Source organism: Pseudopodoces humilis, chromosome 9, assembly GCF_049639895.1.
Source record: "Pseudopodoces humilis isolate 2021_Gansu_Grassland_sample_001 chromosome 9, ASM4963989v1, whole genome shotgun sequence".
Classification (NCBI taxonomy): domain Eukaryota; kingdom Metazoa; phylum Chordata; class Aves; order Passeriformes; family Paridae; genus Pseudopodoces; species Pseudopodoces humilis.
Genome location: NC_142208.1, coordinates 35,997,213 through 36,019,121, shown reverse-complemented (window position 1 = coordinate 36,019,121; position 21,909 = coordinate 35,997,213). Strand labels below are relative to the sequence as shown.

At 46.9% G+C, this 21,909-nt stretch overlaps 1 protein-coding gene across 1 annotated transcript in view; it reads right to left on the bottom strand.

Annotated features, from left to right (window-relative positions):
- Window positions 1–21,909, bottom strand: part of INPP5A (inositol polyphosphate-5-phosphatase A) — a 204,020-nt gene that overhangs the window by 139,677 nt on the left and 42,434 nt on the right. The window contains exon 4 of the mRNA XM_088060061.1: window positions 1,193–1,234. Coding sequence (XP_087916187.1) covers window positions 1,193–1,234 — 42 coding nt within the window. The remainder of the gene's footprint in view (window positions 1–1,192; window positions 1,235–21,909) is intronic.

The window sequence follows — 21,909 nt, the reverse complement described above, 5'->3', positions numbered from 1 at the left end:
TCAGAACTAGCTGAGACACTTGCAGGGTGCAAGCATCATGTACATGCAGCAGTGATCAACCAAGATAGAAGAAGAAAAATAGCAAGATGAATCTGAAGTTGGCAGATACTAAAGAATGTAAGAGTGGTTACTGCACCTTGATTTTTGCAATTTCTTACATTTGCTAGTAAAAGTGAATTGCAGTATTTTACATCAGTGTAATAAAGCACCAGTAACCTGAGAATGTAAGGACTCGTGGGATGCTTTCAATTACAGAAGCAAAAGATGAAATACTTCTAATCATATTTTCTGCACAGTCTCACTTCAAAATTTGAACAGCACAGTTTTGTTGTTTAGCAATTTTTCTGTAAGAGACGCAGGACTGGATAAAGGAATCTTGTGGCCCTTCAGTATCAGGTGTCACTTTCTGTGGCCAGGACAGGCAGGGCTTGGAACAACCTGGTCTAGCAAAAGGTGTCCCCTGCCCCTGGCAGGGTGTGGATCTAAGGTGGTCTCTTTAAGGTCCCCTAAGGCCCTTCCAGTGCAAACCACTGGGGGACTCGAGACTCCCTCAGTTCTGCCACGCTGCTTCCCAGGGACGACATCTCCGAGCCCCAGCAGTGCTCATTTCCTGTTGCTTATTGCCACATTTCTGCATGAAGACTGCAAGTTAAGCAAGTCCCTACTACAGTAACACAGTGTGAGACCCAAAAAACCCCTCACACCAGAAGGTTACAGCACATTTTATAACGTGGGGTCAGTGTCAATATTTTCACATTACCAAACAAGAAAATTGTTAGGAGAGAGCAGACACAGGACTGATTTACTGCAAACCAATGCCCAAAATTGGCATGTTTCAGTTTTAAGGTAAACTGGACTTGCCAACAGAAATTCCTTAAAAGTACTTAAATATGTATCTTACTCAGTAGACTTAAAAGACCATTTCATGCCAAACTGAAGTCAATTTCATAAAACCCAAATCTATCTTTTAGGTAGAGAATTGCTGATGAAAACAAATGGTGCTTATATGCTGGATTTTTATAATGATTACTTAGAAATCCAGAGACACATTTTTCAGGGCTGTCTTTTACATAAAATAAAATCACTATAAAAATAGCAATTTCACTTCATAAAGCAAAAGATCCTGACATTACTAATTAGTTCAATAAACAAAGATGCACAAAACCCCATGAGAAAATAAACTTTACCTTACCTGATAAAATTCCCGAAGCCAATTCTTCTGCAAATTTTCTGGCTGAAAAAATAAAAGGCAAAAATTAATTAACAGTAAGAGAAATCTATGTTTACAACAATATCGTGATACTGTTGCTTTCCTCAGTGTATTCAAGAAGACAGCTTTTTTCACAATTAAAGTAAAAAGTACAAACACAAGGATGTTCCTCCATGATGCCAGTGCACAGACCTCATCCTTCCATTCCTGAGTCCCCTGTGATTCTCACCAAAAGGTGCATTTTCTATAGGACTGCACAGCATTTGTACCCACACGTTTATCAGGCATGACACACTTGAACTATGTCCTGTTAGAAAGGCATTTTCATCACCTGGGGATCAGGAACTTCAGCAGCTGCCCACACCCAGAGGCTGCCAGCTGAGCTTCAAGTGAGCCAGGTTCACCTCACACAAGTTGGTTCAGAGCAATGACCCTGCTTTTGGGGATGCTCCAGCCCATCACACCTCCTGCCAAGGACAAACTGGGAGAAGCACTTTCAGTCCTTTGCAGATTGCTCCAGAAGTTATGAAAACTGAAGCAGCAGAACTGCAGTTAATTGCAAAGTTCTGTCTTTTCAGCAACAGGTCACAGCCTAGATGTGATCACAGAGGGAGAGAATTGATTTCTTGAGCTTTATCTTCTGGATAATTTTTGCATCCTAGCGGGGAACAGCAATACAAATCAGATGTCCTTGTGACAGCAGTGGCAGGAAGGTGCAGGATCGGTGGGAGGGAGCAGAACGCACCAAACTGGAGCCCAGAGACAGCTGATCCCTGACAAACAGCTCTGACACCCCCTGCCCAGGGCCAATGCACAGGCATGGCACTTGTCTTCTGCTCCATCCTCCCACCAAGTGTGGGTACAGCTGAAACAAAGGCAGTGGGAGAAGCAGCTCTGGGAGGTGCCTGGGAAGTTCCTGTTGGCAGCTCCACCAGAGAAGGTGCTGAGGAGGGCTCTGCCCATGGTGAGCACCTCCTGCAGCAAGGCTGGCTCCCACTCTGTGCCCTCCTCTGCCACCACATCTTTCCTTCCTCTTTTACCACTCTGGTACAATTCTGTAACCTAGCCCTCACACTCCTCTCCAGCCACCTCACATGAATGAAACAATTTGAAGGACTGGAGATAACAAACAAGTAGAAAGCTAATTTGTCGTCCTCTTCTTTGTCTGTCTAAAAATAGGCACATTATATTTCATGTCTTCCACAGACTTTGGACTTCTTCCTATCCTTTCTCTCTACACTCTGTCCTCCATTAAATTATCTCATTCTTTTTGTAATATAATGGAAATTAATCTTTTCCCTGTTCTCTTTGATGCTAAATCATCTCACATCCATTCATTCATGAACCAGTTTCTCCCGGGTCACTAATCCAAACCCCACTTTATCAGTCTCTTTCCTTCTAGCTATCCCCACCTCCAGCTGGTGGAATCCAGTCCTTCTCCCCTGCTTCAGCTCCTGCTCCTGGGGATGGATCCACCACAGAGCAAACAGGAGAGGCAAAAGAAAGCAAAGTGCTTACAGACATTAATTTGGAATATCTAGAATTATAGAATGGTTTGGGCTGGAAGGGACCCTAAAGATCATCCAGTTCCACCCCCAGCCATGGGCAGGAACACCTTCCACCACACCAGCTTCCCTCAAGTGCTGTCCAGCCTTGGGCACTGCCAGGGATCCAGGGGCAGCCCCAGCTGCTCTGGGCACCTGTGCCAGGGCCTGCCCACCCTGCCAGGAACAATTCCTGCCCCAAATCCCATCCAGCCCTGCCCTCTGGCACTGGGAGCCATTCCCTGGCTCCTGTCCCTCCATCCCTTGTCCCCAGTCCCTCTCCAGCTCTCTTGGCACAGAAAGGAGCCGCAGGTCTCCCCAGAGCCTTCTCTGCTCCAGGTGTCTGTGCTCTCCTCTCCTGCCAACCCTTCCCTGCCCTTGCAGCTCAGGGTCCTGGGCACTCTGCCCTGTGCCCACCCTCCTGCCTGGGAGCACCAGGTCTGCTCACATGGATTGCTCAGGGATATTTGCCTGCTTTCAGCACGGGCTGCTCACCAAACACACACCAAACTCTGCCATTCCCCAGCTGAGCTCAGCAAACACCCCTGTGCCTGGAAGCTCTGGCTTCATCCCACCCTCCACCGAGTCACAAATAGAAATCCTTCTCAAAAGAAACTCTTCCCCTCAATCAAGCACAACTTCCAGACAGCAACACCACATGGGATCCACATTAAAAAAACAGGACGTGTGTCCTGCATGCGCTGCTCCCCTCAATTAAAAACAGTTTTGACCTTTTCCTGGAATTCCAAATCCCACTAAAACTATCTCTTTTCATGATGAGTTTCCACTTGCAGTCTATTTATGTCACACTGGTGACTGTAATGGTCAGGTTTGTAAGAAAGACCAGTCAGCTTGTGAACACATGAACACCACATGAGCTGGTAATAGCCCAAAAACAAGTGGCTTTTCAAATCCAACACACAAGTAGTCTCTCTTCTCCCCAGTATTTCTATTTCCTACAAAATTATACTCAACAGCCAACAGGAAAGCTTTAAGCCTGTTGCAAAAATATACTCAGATGGGGAAGGAGTCTCTTCAAAAAAAATGAGAAACGGAATATATATTTAGACAGGGTAAGGAGCCTTTCATTCAAAAGGAAAAAGGCAAAAGAACTAAATGAAACTAAATTAACAGCCTGGAAAATTTCTTTTCTGCTTTGTTCAGAGGGAAATGGAAGAAAGCCGATGAATTATAGAAAGCATGTTCTATTTTGTGAAGTTTATTTTTAGCAAAGAATAGGCTCATTTTTTAAGCTAAAAGGAAAAAAATCTTGACTCGCTTTGTGAAAACTGGGCTCTAAAATGAATCAGAGGAGAACTGGCCACTCGGACTCTGCACACTGCCTGAGCACACAAGGCACATCCAACCCCAATCTGTACATGCCTGACTGGAACAGCCCCACAGGGCTGAGGGACCACTGGGAGCCTGAGCTCCAAAAGCCTCCTGGCATCCCACAGCCCCAGCAGTGGGTCTGATGGCAAAGCAAGGCTTGCACAGGTCTAACACACATCCACACCCTGTAAACACGAAGCTGAGCTGTGTTTAACCGTGTTTTCTGCAGGTACCCAGCACACAGGCACTGCTCATCCTCTGGCACAGCTCACTGGGCTGTCCCTGGGCTCACAGCACAACAGGAGCAGGGCCAGGGCTCAGCCTCCACAGGCTGATTCTCTCCACACACAGGATAAACCCCCATGGGCACAAGCTCAGGGAGGTAGCTACTGCTGCATAAAGTAACTGCAAAGACAGGAATAAAAGTCCAGAATCTTGAATCTCCTAACTCCAGTGAACTGCCCATGTACTTCAAATTTAACTGCTATTACTGACATCTTACTGAAAGCTTAAAAGCTCCTGGATATTTGAATAACCATAGTGTTAAGAGCATTATTAAGAGTTAATCCAACACCACATAAACTCTAATTGTTAGCAAATAGCAAGATTAACCACATTAATACACTCAGGTTTTCCATCGCTTTGTATCCTGATTTGGGAATGATACAGGGAACTGAAAGAATGTACACCAAATTAACCTGCTTTTGCATGTGGATGGATAAAATAGATCTCTGGCAAAATTCACACTCACAACACCACCATGGTCTGCCCTGTGTATTTGTGGGGTTTCTTTCTGTATTTGTTTGAAGTGAGATGTTTAGAACTCCCCCAGGTTGAACAGGGGGATATCTACACCTGTTCTTTTACATCTGCACAATACAGAAACATGCACAGGGGAGCAGCAGCATCCAGACTCACATTTCCCAGGAACTAAAGGCCAATGATCCAAACAGTTCTTCCTGTGGGCTGAGTTTTACAGAGGCTTGAAAACATCCCAGGTTTCATTAATCCAGTGGTCTGTGTCAGCTGCAGGCCTCCTCACAGCTGTGCTGTGCTGGCCTCGGGAGGCAGAACACCCCCAGGCTCCCAGAGCCTTCTCCACAACAAGTACCAGCCCGGTGAGAGCACCACAGCTCCATCTTTCCACACAGACACAGGCTCCCAGCAGGATACACCTACAGCTCTGGCCATCCCAGCCCAGCAGCTCAGGAGTAGCTGCAGAGCAGGAGGCCGCTATAAAAAATTGCCTTAAATCAATACGGTACAATGTGCTCTGTGGAAAAATAAAAATAATCATGTAATTTTATCTAAGTGCTCATGTTTGCAGACAGTAATTTCTGTGACCTAAAGCTCAAGAGCTAAAGGTTATGAGCTGCATGCCCTGCTGTGCAGCAGTGTCTATCAATTCCTCTGAGTAATAAATGCTCTTTCCTCAAGAAGATATAGCCTTATTTATGAGCCAAATGCTGTGTGATGGGGCACTGCTCTGCCAGGGATGAAAGTCCTAGCCTTTCCCAGAAGTGCTGCAGAATCAGTCCCAGGAGGAATATGCCAGGAGAGTGCGAGCTGTCAGCAAGGCAGCTCCAACACACCCGATATTCCATTAGAATAAAAAACCCTTCACACCAAAAAAACACAGTCCCAAGACAGATGTGAATTTACTGCCAAGCGAATCCCAGGCGAGTTCAACACACTAATAAATACACAGCAATCTGATATAAGTATTTGATAGCAGAGGAGGCAATGAGAGTTGTTTACATCCTATTTCAGAAATAAAGGGCTAAGGGAGATACTTGGAAATTAATTTCAAATTGATCTAGAGAGTAGGTTTTCACGATTCCTCCTCCTTGCTGCTATGCAAATTTCTGTAATAAATGCATATTTGACCAATGGCCCAATAATACACAAAGCTTATTTTCAGCTTTATTCAGAGCTGCCACGTGGAAACACCAACCTTGCTTTGGTGATGCTGAGAGTGCGCCCAGCATCTGAGGGCATTCTCCTATGGGATAACACCCTCTGTCAGCAAGGCTCCCACAAACACATGGCCAAATGCTCAGCTGAGACAAAGCATCTCCTGCTGGGAAGGAGCTCTGGAATCACCAGGAGTGATCTGGAGTCCCATGGGCACAGCCACCAGCCGGAGCTCAAAGCCCCAAAGCCGCCCATCACTGGTCTGTGAGCCACACGTGGCACCAGCCCAACAGCATCCAGCAAGGATGGGGGGCCAAGGGCTCCATGGCACAGAGCTCCTGGTGCTGAGCCCCAGGGAACACACCTGGCCATGCTGGGGCTCAGGGGGCAGCTGAGTGCTGGGCACTACGTGCTGCCTCCCACTGCATTACTGCTCAGAGAGGGAAAGTGAGTCTGTGCCAAACACTGCCCATCAGGAGACTGATGGCAGATAGCTCTGCATGGCCAGGGCAGGGCTGGTATGAGCCCTGTGTGACCAGGGCAGGGCTGGTACAAGCCATACAGGCTGGTACAAGCCATACAGGCTGGTACAAGCCATACAGGCTGGTACAAGCCATACAGGCTGGTACAAGCCAAACAGGCTGGTACAAGCCAAACAGGCTGGTACAAGGCCAGGGCAGCAGCGTGCTGAAGAGCGGAGTGGTCCCAACCTGTTCAGCTCAGGTGAAGGCACCTGAAGACTCTTCTCCTGACAGGGGACACTGAAGCAACTCCTCCACTGCTGTGTGTCACAACCAGGTATCCTTGAGCAAAAGCACAGGTTTTGGGTTTGCTTTGCACAGGAAGGAGGGGGGAAACCACCCAACAACAAACCAACTGAACACAGGAAGCCTCAGTTGTCCCATGTATATTATTACTGACATCTTGGTTATTCAGGAGCCAAATCCTTTTCCCTCCCACACCCTTGGGATAGCCCAGAACAAGGTTTAGTTGCTACAATTGTGCTTAACGTGCAGATGCTATTAAGAGCAAAAATTTATGAAGAAAACATCTAGATGATTTTTATGGTAAAAATAAAGCACACAAGGAGAAACAGGAATTTTCAAAACCATGGACAACTCAGAAGAAGCAATTTAGAGAAACAAAGTCTTGAAAGGAAAACAGTTTTGCTCAATTAATAAAACATTGCTGATGCAGTTTCAAGGAAGCCAAAGAAGCAGAACTGATACATGCAACTGGAAATAACCATCCTCAGTATTCCCTTAAGTTTCCACAAAAGGCCATCAGACATCTGGCAGAGAAGCAAGCTTAGAAAGAAATAAATTGGCAGAGATATGTGCAGCCCTTCGCAAAGTGTTTCAGCCAGCTTCAGCAGAAACAAAACCTGAAATGAAATACACAGATACTTCACTACTGCTTTTAAAACAGAGGTACATTTAAATTTGGCATTTATATTAATTTGGAAACTTAAACAACAAGCAAGACTGAAATAGTGATTTTTAGATCTCTGGAATGGTGATATCTCCACATATTTACTGAGCATATAAACCTTAGGGATTGTGTTTGGGCCCCAGTTACAGAAAGGAGCCTGTTGTTCTACTGGTCCATTCACGTTGTAAGATCCCTGTGCTTCTACGCATAACAATTGGATGTACAGTAAGTGTTTCTGATTTCAGCCAGAATACACCTTACAATAATACACCAGGGCTCAATCCTCTTGGTACAGTGGAAAAACAAGCAAAAAACCCAAACACAGTATGTTTTGAAAGAGAATATTTTTCTGTTCCCCCACCCCCAGGCAAAAGTGCATTTTATAGTATAAAATGGAATTTTAGCAGCTTTCATGAAAGAAGAAAATAAAGAGTAAACACATGAGATGAAACAAAAAATACATTCCAAATTAATTTGTGCAACATTATATTAATTCATCTGAGGTTGCTACAGTGTCAAAAAGGCAGCACTGATGGCAGTTCTGGATTTCCAGAAACCCATCACTGATGGGCAGCAGCTCAGCATTCCCCTGAAGGACACCTGTCCCCAGTGCCAAGGAGCAGGGTGGCAGCACCCCTGAAAGAACATCTTCCACTTCACCTTGGCAAGAGACAACTCCAGAGAGCAGCTGCCAATCCCAAACCCCTCCAGTTCATGGGCTACGCACGCACAGCTTTCCTCATTGTGGGGGAGAGGCAGAAGTGAAACTCACTGCTGTCACCAAGCCATCCTCTTCCCACTTCTTTTCTGAATTTCAGCTCCCCCTGGAAGCCAAAGAAGGAGCAAGGCCCCAGCTGTGTGTCCAGGCAGGTGTGTGATGCCCAGCAGCGCTGCCCCACTGCCCCTCAGCCCGGTCCATGCCCACGGGGGGCAGGAGCAGCTCCCACCCCTCTGCCCCCTGCAGCACCAGCCCACCCTGCATGAGGACACAAACACAGCAGCCAACAGCCTCAGCAACACCTGCCTCAGGTGCTGCACGTCAGCTGAGCTGTGAACTGGGGTCTCTGCCCACCCTGCGGGTCCCCACTGCAGCCTGGATGTGGCCAGGGGCTGGAGCATCCCCAAGGATGCAGACCTGCAGACCCCTGCTCAGACCCTTCCCCACCCCTCCCTGTCCCCAGGCTTCCTTCAGCAGGCAGAAGAAAATACCATTCCTGTGCATATAAAATCTTCAGGGTTTCACTTTGTCTTTTTTGCCATTAACTTCAAAGTAAAAGTCAGCTCTCCTGTGGGTGCGCTTCCACAGGAAATCCTGCCCCTTGTTCACTCTTATCCTTAAAGAGAACCATTTCCTTTGGCTTGAAAGCAAGCTGCCTGTAGCCCTGTGCCACAGTGAATAGCGTTTAACACTAAATATAGACTCTGAAGGAAGGAAACGTCAGGCAGACAACAGCAGTGAGGAGTGTCAGCGTGCAGGGCTGGATGAACACACTCTGCTAACACAAAACCCGCAGAATAACCAACTGTGAGATCACAGCTTCTCTTGAGTTTGGGGGGAAAAAATCCACCATTGCTGAAAATAAATTTTAAAAATACCCAAAGCAACAAAAGCATGCACAGATCAGAAAGACACCCTGCCAGCACTCCAGCCTCACGGGATCCTGACTGCTCCTCCTCATCTCAATGGTTACACTCACGTGAGCATTTTGTGATTTCAGGCATGTGCACTTTGCTCAGCTCTGAAAGCCCGTACGTTGTTTCAGTGTGGGAGGTGTCCCACAGTGCACAGAACCCAGCATACCTGGTGTCCCCCCTCTGCTGATCACCCACAGCTCCTCAGCCCAGCCACTCACAGCTTTCCCCAGAAAGTGAAACCTTATCTGAAATACCCCAAACACAACCTCAGGAGTTTGTGCACCCAATCCCACCCGAGAACCTGTGACATGAACGGTGGCAGCTAACTGCAGGTCTGTCTTTAACCACCGTGCTGTTCCCACGACACAAGGCAGCAGTGAGATCAGTGTCACCCAGCCCGGGAGCTGCTGCGCCCCTTTGATCAAACACCTGCCTGGGAAAGGAGGATGCTGGAGCTTGCCAGTGAACCAGCTCCCACACTGGGACCTCCCCATGGGTACCGAGTCCAGGCCATCCTCCATCTCCCACTGCAGGCACCATCCCCACTGCTGCCTCTGGACCACACTGCCATGGCTGCAGTGACCTCCCCTGCTGCACAAACTCCTTCCAGTCTGGCCCCACAGACAACTTCTGAGCTCCCACACCTCCAGCTCCATGTGCCAAGATCCCTAACCAGGAAAGCAAAACTAACAGGGTACATTTGTTGGGTAAAACAAATGGCAACAAACTCCAGCTGAAGATCCAGTCCAAAAGTCTTTGCTTTTCCCCAAATAAGTGCAATAAAGGTTATCCAGGTACAACCAGGGGTCAAAAGATAATTAATTTGTTCCCTGGTCCCGTTGTATACGGCCAAATGAGCCCCCTGTGCTCAGGAACACATGGACAGTTTGACATGTGAGGCTGCAGTCCCAGCACAGCTCAATGCTGTGCTACCTTCCTCCTGTCCCTGCAGACAGCTGCATTTCCCCCTCTTTTCACACTAAGTGTTGATACATATTTATCCAGTTTCCATCTGTCTCCCAAACCCCGTTACAGTCAGCAGGACAGTGCATTCCACAAGGATCATTTCCCCCAGCATCACTGGGGATGGGACAGCCAGAGGTGCTGTGAGCACCCCCAGAGGGGAGCACCAAAGCTCTGGGGCACACACAGTCCCAGCTCCATCTGAATAAAGCTTTACTTGCAATATGCATTTACAGTTGGGAACAGATTAATCGATTCATTAAGTTACTGTCAAAGCAGTGTGACCAGTGGTTAGTGATGCAAAAGGTATTTAATATCTGAACTTTCCTGGCTGCAAAGGGGCTGCTGAAAACCAAAGTGGTAGCTGTTACCACAACTCCACTGCAAAGAGAAAAGCTTTGGAAGCGCTGCTGGGCTTCCTTCACTTCCCATCTGCATTTCCTGCACAATTTTCCAGGCTTTAAGGCATGAGGGACAGATATTAACAAAGGGTAATAATGTGTGTTATTTTCAATATAACTCTGCAAAACAAAAATGACAACTGAGCTAAAGCATCCCTGTCCTACAGCTAACCTCAGGCTTTTGTGAGCCAGAATTAGGGCCCAAATCACCTTTCTGCAGGTTTTCACTGAACACTGGTGAAAGAGAAGGATCACATCAGGCAGCAAGTGAAGAGTAGAGAAATGAGAGCACTTTCTCAGAGTACACCTGCTGAAGGTAACCAAGTACCTGGAAAGCAGGAGTTCATCCTGGGAACTGAGGCTCCTGCCTTGCAACCCTGCACAGGCATTTACTGGCAGTGTCTGTGCAGTCAGCGCCTACAGCTGCATCGACTGCCTCAGCACTCAAAACTTTTGCTTTGTGTTTGTCATTTAGACCCTTTAGATTATTTTTTTAAGAAAACTCCAATGGACAGGTGAGTAGCTCAGACATCATTCCTATGAAAAATGTGACTTCTCACAATTTCTCTCTCTGTGGCTATACAAACTTGAAAACATAAATCGAGCAGTCTTTAAGGCAGAAAGCAAATGAATAAGACCTCAAATCTTCCGATTTCAGGTTTGTTGCTGAAGTTACAGTACTGGGCTGGGGGTTGGCAGCTCCCCCAGTGCTGCCCCTGATCATCCCACGACAAGGATAGAAAACAGCTCAAACTCCAGCACCGGGTGTGAAAACTCCATTCACTGCACGAGCAGTGATCTGACAGGCTGCACAGCTGCAACCAGCTCCAAAGGACTCAGGTGCTGCAGAACTACTTTTGTGTCCTTTTTGTAAAATCCAAAAGTAAATTTATTTGCCGTGCTTTATAAAACATCTTTTGTACGTGTGCCTGATATTCAATAGCACTATTTCCACACAAAGTCAAATGGTAAAGCAGGGCAGTGAGCTGGACAAACAATAAACTGCAGAAGTTCTGTACATAATGGCAGAAATGGGAAGCACCACCGTGCTTGGGACAACAAAGCTTCCCTCCTCAGGCAGAAGGTGAGCAGCCAGCTTAGTGCCCCAGGGCACCTTTCCTCCAAAGCTCCTGTGATCTGCTCCCCACCTGATCCCACCCTCCATCCTCCCCAGTGGGACTCTCACCTTGCATTTCACAGGTGAACACCTGGCAGCTTCATTCTTCCATCAGAGCTCTCAGTCCAGCCCACACTACCTCAGCTCCCCTGTGACACCCCCAGCAATTATACAGTACAATTATACAGTACAATTATACAATTCCAGCAAGGAGGGGTGCCAGCCCCACAGTGGTACCCCATGTGCCAGGCACTACACCCAGCACAGGCACTGCAGCCCATGCCCCAGTTAATTCTTTAACCATAAGCACATGTATGTTTTTATGTGCAGATATATGTTGAAATTGTATTAACTGTGAGGAATGCAGGCGTACAGGGAGCTCAGCAGGCTAGAGGCCAGCACAGAAGGCTGTTGTTCGAGTACACAGGCTGTTCAACTCCTCTCAAACTTTTACAGTGTCCCCCTGAAAGTCTTGGGAATTCCACAAGGCTTTGTCCTGCAATAGAGCAAAAAACATCTCCTGGCAAATTCAGTGTGAGAGCAATCAAGACAGGAAGCTTTGGCCAAAAACAAATAAACAAACCAAGCAACCAGATGTCAGTTTCCCACTATTGACACAAAATGTCTTGGCAAGGCTGAGCAAGCCACGGGCTTTCACATCAAGTTAGGCAGCTTATGATCACAATAATGGAATGTGCAGTAAATGCAGAGACATGAGGAGGAGCAGAGATCTGTGACAGACTGAATCTGGCAGGCCAGGCAGGATGGGGGGTGAGCACAGATGTCACACAGGAGGTGGGAAAAGCCTTCTACAGTACCCAGGGGCAAAGCAACAACCTGAGCGAGTCAGGCAAGCAGGGCTGACCATGGCTGAGCCTGGGGAGCCACAAACACACTGTCAGCACTGGGGTCGGTGGAACCACTCCTGCAGAACTCCTGCAGAGACTCTAAAGCTCATGGGGAAGTTGCTACTGACAGCAAAAGCTTTGCAGATAAAAAGAGCAGAACAAAAATGACAAGGCTCAGCAATATACAAACCCACAGGTAAAGGAACAAAAATATATATATACATGCAAAAATACCTAGAAGTGTTTTCCCCCCAACTCATTGAATAGAACTTTGCCCTTTTACACCCATCTACAAAATTATTCTCAAGACACAGCCAGGAACAGAGACTTCCAATCTAGAAGTTACATCTCCAGAGTGTTTTTCCTCATTGTAACCACGTCTTGCTCAGGTAAGAGACAGGTCTGCAGTAAGAGAATTGATGCATACATTGCCACAGAACTACTGAACTCTTCCCAAACTACTGTACCTACACAGTCTGGCACACTGGACTTGAATAAGCACGTGCTTGAAAATTAAAATGCAAGTCAAGCACTGCAAGAGCATGGGCTGCAGGACTTATCAGCAGGGCGAGTGTTTCATTGAAAATCACTCCCTTTTGTTCCACAACATGCACCATCCACTGCTGCTGACAGGACAGACTTTGGAGGGAACAGAGGGAAGACATCCTCAGCTGAAAATCTTACTTTGCTCCTCCAACCCCCCACCACAATTAGATGTAAGGGTGAGTCTGCCACAAGGATGGGCCCTGGGAAGGGAGGTGAGCCCTGGTGCACTCCTCTGGAAAATTCTGCAGCTGCTGTGATCACACTGCTACTGCTAAGGGGTCAGACAACCCTGTTCTATCTATGAGAAATTTAAAAATCCACGCACAAAATCCCATTTCCACAAACATGTCGTGGACACATTTACTCAACCAGGCTCGAACCAACACAAAAACCCAATGTGTGGCATCGTGAAGCACCAGTGGAAACCCAACAACAACCAGCTGGCAGTAACATCACTGCAGCCAAAATTCATTCTGTGGCTGTGGCTCCAGAAACTCAAAGCCACTATGGAAAATATTGTATATTTAAACCTAACTATTCAGAGATATCCTGTTTGCAGTGAGGTAACACCTCTATTTTTCTCTGTCACAAGGAAGTGCACTTCACCTAGTATCAACATTCCTCATGGTGCTGGAATGGCTCTTTTCCTGTTTAGGAAAATGGGCTTCAGGCTTCAACTAAACTCTAAGGAAAAGTAAGGACAACTTTATTGATTTTTTTCTCCATGAAATTTTTTTCATATTTTGATATATCCCAAATGAACTGTGGATTACACTGGGAAAAGCCACCTGGAGTTTCCTCTGATCACCTGAAAGAGATGAAATGGCAATGGACTCCTCACTGGCTACCATGGCACGAGGATGCATTTCAGGACAATGCTGCACATCTGGGGACACACTCACAAGGACAGCTGCACACGTTTTTACCTGCTTCTCTAGGAGAGCTCTAGAAGCATGTAGTTATGCTGAAATACGTTAATTTTATTTAAAAAGCAAGGGTAAAACTGTCCTTAAATTCAGGATTGAGAATTAGGATTATCAACCCAACTGCTGTTCCCTTGGGCTGGAATCTGCCCCCAGTCCTCAGGCTGGAGCTGCTGCCAACAGAGAGAGCCCATGGAGGGAGAATGGAGGCTGCAGCTCAGGAACCACCACCCTCCAGCAACCCTGTGCATCAGACTCTATATTGAGACTTTTCTCTGACAAACTGTTCTCCACCTCATGGCACCAACACAAAACACAGTCCATTCCACAGGAAAAGAGTTATGGAAACTGTCAAAACCTACAGCAAATAATTCACCATCATATTAATTTAGTTTAAACAATAGCAACTGTTTCCATCCCTGAGACTGATTTCACTCTTCAGAGCAGCTCAGCACTAAGAACTTGGTCTCTCTCCATTTCCAGCCCCCCTGGAAGGGGCAGCAGCTGACATTTGCCAACACACACGAAGCCACCCAGCCCAGCAGCCCGTGTCCCACCCCGGGAGCAGAGCCTGCCTGCACCCAGGGTCCTCCCAAACCCCTCTGACACACAGAGGCACAGGGAGCAGTTCTAATGGGTGACCTGAACACTCACTTCAGCTTCAGCACCACACTGGAAATGGAATTTCCTTGCTCAAGGAAGACCTGTACTCAACTGCTAGAATACTTTCTTTATTCATAAAGTGAAGTACAAGTGAGGACACTTCACTTGGTATTCTAAGAAAATAACAAGTAAAAATTTTCTTCCTGCCCTGTGCTTATAGCCTTCTTACGTGCCCAACTGGATTTTGTTTCCCCTCTTAAGCTTTCATACAGATATTTTCCACAGTAACACAAAATTTACTCAACTGCAGTTACAGATTAAAAAAACTAACTGGAATTATTTATTAATACACTCTTAGTATCTGATCTATACAGGCTGTCATATACCTGTTTTATATTTCTACTTGAAACTAAAAAAGTTTGATATGCTGCAATCAGCTACATCCATCCCTGTACACTGTTCCAGCTTCAAAAGTCACCAGAGTCACATCAAACAGAAGCTTCACACTTTCTCCCCAATTCCATAGCAAAACATCAAGTTTTTTTATACTTCTTTTTCTGGGGCTCAGGAGCTCAGTTTTCCACCTGAGCTGCCAGCACAGGTGTCCTCATGTGACAAGTGCCCCACGGAGGTGCTGACACTGGAGCTCACTGCAGGCTCACCTGCTTTGCCACTTACTCTCTTTTGAGAACAGACAGTTCAAAGTGACAGGACACAACTTTAAACACAAAATAGACCTAACTCTTGTTTTCAACCATAACCAGCCTGTCAGAGATCCTTAAAGGCACGCCACATATCTGAACCGTGTTAGAACTCTAGAGTTTTCCTCGCATTCTCCAATTTCAAGTCTTCAGTTAACAAGAGGATATTGGCCATGGTGATCATTTCACAGTTCATACAGATTAGAGTGCAGAACACAGTAAATGACCAAGCTGTGACCACTCCTGAGGGCTCAGCAGGGCCCTGCAGCCTTCCTTGGGTTTGAGTCTCCTCATCTGATGCGTGGAGCTGCCATGTGCTGCCTCAGAGCCATCAGCCACAGCCCCCAGCCCATGTCAGGGCATGTGACAAGGAACCTCAGCACCCCAGAGGAAGGAGGACATCCTTGTGGAGCAGGGCATTTCCCCAGGGAGCAGTAACTCTGTTATTTGCAGCCTCTGGGAGCCACCCTGCACCCCACACCAGGGCTGGCCCTGCTTTGTCCTGGGAGCTGCTCTCCCGGTCCCACAGCCAGGGCAAGGCTTTGAGGGGCCCTGGTTCCAGCAGGACAGCACAGCTCTGCTCAGCATCCTCAGACACAGCCTTCTTTACAGTCAGAAAACATTCAGGATGAAAACAACAGATTCCCAGCCAAATCCCAGCTGGGGTTCCCTGAGCATCCATCAGACTGAGCTTCTCCTGGCACCATCCCACACTGATGGGCTGCTGACCCACATTATACAGGCTTGGTTCTCCAGTTCAGCTGTGACTCTTAAACTGTAATTCTATTTACAAGCCAGTGACAGGAGTGTATATGGGCAGGTTCTCAAACCCCTGACACAGCCATAGCACACACATAAAATTAACCATCAGTGCTTAGCTCCAGACTGCTAGAAACAGTGCTCAGGGCAGCCACTGGATCCAACCAAGCTGGATTCCAGCTACAGGCTGCAAATTCACTGACCCCAAAGGAACACTGTGTGGAAGCTCTTGAGCCTATTAGGGGAATTTCTGGGGCAATGCCCTGGAAGAATCTGCCACAGGCTTTGAGAAAGCCTGACTGCTTAGGATGAGCCAAAAAGGCTTCTCTGTGTTGCTCTGCAACAGCAGGTAAATCTACCTCAGTTTCTACAGGTCAGTGCCCTTTGCCCTGCCCCTGTGCCACCCCTGTGTCCCCAGACATGACCACTGGCTCCTGACCTCAAACTGAGACACTGCAGGGAATCAGCTCTTCTGTCCCTGGATGCCCTCGGTGGGAGTTTGCAATAAACATCACTGGAATTCTGTACAGGAGCCCCTTTGTGTCTCTCTTCACTGACCTGTGGTGTGTGTGTGGGTTCAGCGAGTGCCTGTGCCCAGCTGAGGCTCAGAGTGCCAGCAGCAGCACTATCCACTGCTACAGCTCTGTCTGTCTGTCTGGGTGTCTGTCTGCCCACCTGAGGAGGAATTACAGTGCCTGGGCTGCCAGCTCTGCCACTGGCAGATTTCTGAGTGACACTTGTGGCTGTCACAGCAAGACAAGCCCTGGTGCTGCTGCCAGGTGATCACACCTGGGGAGACAGCGCTGCACGGGAACAAGTGTGCACTGAAACTAGAGCTGCCAATATCAAGGTGGGGATTTCACTGACTTCCAAAAGTCAAACTAGTTGATAAGGTCAAAACTTAATTAAATCAATTTTACTTCCAATTATCTGCCATTTCAGGTTGGGTTATTATACAGTTAAAGTAGGAGCGAGAAGGGTCTAAGAGCATCATTCCATATTTACAGAAGGAGGTATTTTCATTTTTTAATTTAAAAAACCACAGCTTCACTAGTGTTTTTAAGGAGTTTCCTAGAAAACTTGGATAACTGTGGATTACTTTTTTTTTTTAATTCTTCATGCGCAGTTCCAACACAACCACAGAACTAGAGACAAAACCACTTCACTCAGTAGCCTGAAAACTCGGAGTCAAGGTTCCTCAGGAAATACCTTCCAGTTCCATCAGAGATGGTCCTGGAAGCAGCCCTAGGCTTCCAGAACAGAAGTGTATTGTTGAAGACAAGTGCCTGCTGTTCAGAGCTCTTCAGTGGGGCTGTCGAACACAACTATTAACAGAAAGGAAGGCGAGAAAGAAAAGCATCGTTGTTCCCACACTGCCCAAATCTTGCATCTACTGTAAATAAGTTAGCAAACACTTAACAGCACATCGCCTTTGTGTCTCCTGTACCTATGCAAACATCTCATTATGGTTTTACTTCCCTTTCAGAAGGCTCTCATATCACAAACCATTCCTTCCCATCAATTTCTTGTTGACAAAACAAGAACAAAATCTTGATTTCTTCCCCTTACTGTTAGGAGCAAGCCTGCTGAGTCTTCTCTGGAGGAAACCACCAGCACAGATGCACTCCAGCCTTAAAGACAGGTATGTAGCCCTTAAGATCAAACTTGGGGTAGTCTGAACACTGCTGTTCAAAAACAACAGATTCTTTCCAAAACCACTGCTACCAAAAGGTATAAAAGTGCAAAGACAAAGTGTTTTTAACTGAAGTGTCATATCTTGTAAGTGTGACTTAGTGCATTAAACAGGCATTTCCACCACAGGAAATAAAGCAAATATACCAATTAAAATATTTTTTAAATATCAATAGAAATATTGATGACTTGCTCTCCAAGTCCATTTTGGAGCTTTTGAAACGTTTTAACCTGCACATCACCCTGTATTATCCAAGACACATTATTTCCCACGGAGACACAAGCACATTTCAACAGTGCCCAAGCTACAGCAGGTGCTGAATGTCCAGCTCAGCTCGCTGCTCCCAAGCAAACAGCTTTGTCAGCTGCAGGAGAGCAGTGCAGGGAATTCCAGCTCGCTCCATGCAGGAAACCAGGGCAATGCAAGCCATGGAACATCCCCAGAAATAGAGGATCTGTTTTCCCTTAGAGAGCATTAACCCCCAAAACACTTCCCCCACTTAATTTAGATCTCATGAAATGCTTAAATTTTCTCTAAGTCCCAAATCCCTCTCAGCTGGCACCAGGCAGCTCATCCCAGCCTGTGCCCTGCTCACACCCAGGCTCCTGGGCCACCAAAAGCCACAAACACAGCTTTTCAGCAGGGTGGTGGGGAACATACAAATTGAGGGTCATGAGTTGAGAAGACCTGCCCTAAATTCCTCCCCCCCAACCCAGTTTGCCCAGTGTCTTCCTCTAGAGCAAGTCCCATTTCTGTCATAGTATTTGAAAGCAAATCAGAAAAAAAAAGACGTCCTCAACAGTGCATTAATCAACACAGATATGTATCTAAAAGAATTTTACAGGGGAAACAGGAAAATATCTGCCTGGGCTTCCTATCTGTGAAAACACTCTAAACTTTTGAACTGGTTTTTGCCCTCAGCTCCGTCCCAGCCTTTGGTACCAGGCACTGCTGTATGCCCTAGTCAGGCACCATTTATTTGTGCCCTGGTACGTGTCACAGCATCTCCCTCACTCATCTTTTGTACAAGAGCGAGACATATATGTAACAGAGACAGATCTGGAGTTTATTACTACACTGACAGTCCAAGCTCATGGTTAAAAGGTCTTTTCCTCAGCCTCATTAACGGCACAGAACCAAAGCCTTGCGATGTCATCGCCCAGCAGGCAGCTCATCTCCAGACAGTTCTGTTCCTGCTATACATAAAGTATATCACACTATATAAAGTATGATATGTATATATCACAGCTCTAGCACAGAGCCAGCCAGAGCTGTGCACTAAAGCCAGCACAAAGCCTGATGTCCTGCACAGCTGGCCACAAGCAGAGCCACTGCAGTGCTGCTGGGACCCGATGCACCCAGAGCCTGGGAGGGATGGAAGGCACTGGCAAGGCTGGGAGGATCCAGTGTGCTCAAATCGAGAGCAGGTAAATCATGGAAAGATTTTACCAGTGCTGGTTTGGCTCCTCCACCTTCCCAGCTGCTGCAGCTCAGTCAGGAAAGCTAAAAATACTTTACTTTCTAAAAATCCCTTTTCCATACGAGGTGGAGCTGTGGTTACCACAGAGATGGCACCACGCAATCCCCAGAGATGGCTCCACATCACCGTGACTGGATGGAGCTCCAGAGTAACCCTCTGATGAAGATGAGACGATGGCTCAGCCAGGCTCACCCCAGGGCCTGCCAGAGCTGCTGACAGAGGGGCTGTGACCGTCACCCAGGGCCACCAGGTCACCCAGGGCCACCAGCCTGGCTGCTGACAGCACCACGAGAAGGGAGAGACTCCCTCTTTTTAGAGCAAACATCCCCAGAAACCACTGCCTCATATTCCAAAGTACTCCATAAAACATCATTTGAGGACCCATCCATTCACACACGATTAATCCTGATGGAACCCTATTCAGAACTTCCATTTCCTATCTTACCATCAAACACAGCCATTCTCCAAAGCCAGCAGCACTGCAGGCACACAGCCCTCCTGACAGTGCCAACAGGCTCCCCACAAATCCAACAAGCCATGGTGTTCCTCACAATGCAAAGCTGAGCCTGCTTTGAATCTTTCAAAGTCCAAGAGGAAAATGTCACTGGTATGTTTCAGAAAGATTTGTCCTATTTTAGTACAAGGCATTGAAAATTGCAGTTCTGTTGCTCTACTGATATGTGAACAGCAGGAAAATGCTTAGAGAAAGGATGGTACAGTGTAAAAATGAGGACATGGACAAAAGAAGATACCTAGACAAAAAAAAGAAAAAAAACAAAAGAAAAAATATCCCTGCATAGAAGACTTAACAAAAAAATCATCCCATATTAATACATTCTTTGCACAGCCTTGGAGAAAGCTTGATATTCCAACCATCAGTAAGAGATATTAAAAGACCAGGCAACAGGGTGCTTTTGAAATAAGAAACCACCAAATTTTCCAAGAACATCCTTAGTATAAAAAGCAAATGAATACAAAGTCAAACCACCCTCTTCAAATCCAAGGCCCTCAGCAGCTGAGTGCTAGATCTCCCAGGTCAGATCCCTCTGCATGTCCTCACACGGGTGACACAGACACCCTCCATCCAAGCCCTGAATTTTAGAGAAGGAAGAATATTACCTCCATTTACTGGACCTGGTTTTAATAAACTCATTATTTTCAAAAGACTTTTAATCAGTCCAGTTTTAAGGATGTACATCAGTAACAAGAGTGGCAATAATTTCAATTAATTTCTCCATCTTAAACACCTTACTGTACATTTCTTCATCCAAAGGAAAAAGGGAAAAAATATGTAATCAATCAATCACATTATGAGTTCCTGAGAAGTCCAGGTACATGAGATACTCCATGGACAGGAAAAAAAGTAGGACTTTTCCCCTTGCCTTTAAAAAGTCAGTGTTGCTAAACATTGGAGCAAGTCCAGAGAAGGCTTCTCTGCTGATGACAGGGCTGGCCCTGGAGCCAGACTGGGAGAGCTGAGGCTCTTCAGCCTCAAGAAGGGGAGGATCCAGGAGAGTTTAAATCCCCTTCCAGTGCCTAAAGGGTCTCCAGGAGAGCTGGAGGGAGACAAGGCCCTGGAATGACAGGACAGGGGGAACGGCTTCCCACTGCCAGAGGGCAGATTTAGGTTGGATATTTAGGAGAAATTCTTCCCTGGCAGGGTGGGCAGGCCTTGGCACAGGTGGATCCCTGGCAGTGCCCAAGGCCAGGCTGGACATTGGGGCTGGAGCAGCTGGGACAGGGGAAGGTGTCCCTGCCATGGCTGGGGTGGGATGGGGGGGATTTGGGGTCTCTTCCATCCCAGACCATCCTGTGACTCTGACCAAATACAAGGGTGTAAATCAGTCTGGCACTTTAAAGCGGGGTCACAGCTCCTTGTCTGCTCCCTGAGCCCTGTCCTTGTGCACAGAACAGCTCACACCCTCCCACATTCCTGCATTCACCTGCAGGAATCATTTCTTTCCTGGGTTTCCCAAAGGCTCCCACACTGCCCGCAGGAACAGTGACAGCCCCTTTGAGGCTCAGCAGCCAGAACCAGTCATTAAATCCGTACTTAATGGAAATCTTCAAATTAATCTCACACATGAGAACAGGAGTTTTCTGTAGATTCTAAAAATGCAGCAACTCAGTTTCTGTGAGGTTCTCATTCCTGAATAATTTAGAACAGGCAGTCTCTCTCTCTCTCCTCCCCCCGCCCATTTCTCACTCCTGTCAGGACATACAAACATTCTGCAATAGCTTTCTGAGTTCAAAAGGAACCACAACATCACAGCTGGCCTCTGATAAATTTCACCCACATTCCCATACACGAGCTGTAGAACGTTTAAATTAAATATTTCTTTTCTCTGCCGATGAGATTGTTGAGAGAAAGCAGATGCCAGGAGAGCTGGAAGCATCACTGCTGCCAAGGGCTCCTGCAATGCCTGGAGTTAATTAGGTGAGATAAGAATGAAGATGATGGCATAAAGCAACCCACAGGCTTTGCTGCAAATCGAGGGGAGGAACACTGAAGAGCTTTGCAAAACCTGTCTGCTGGCACAGCTGAAATCGAGCTTAACCCCAAAACACATGAATAAAACATGCTGGCCAGGCATCTGAGAGACAGGCACACCAGGAACAGCTCGCAGGACAAGTCCAGTCTGCTCTTCCCTTCATCAGCACGGACAAAGCTGCTCAGTGGGAGCTTTCCCAGGGCTTCGTGCTTGGAAGGAACAACAGGTACCTGTCCAACACCCTCTCCAGAGCCTTAGGGAAAGCTCTGGTCCCATCTCCTCCTTCACTGCCATGGAAATCTGCATCTTAAGGATGA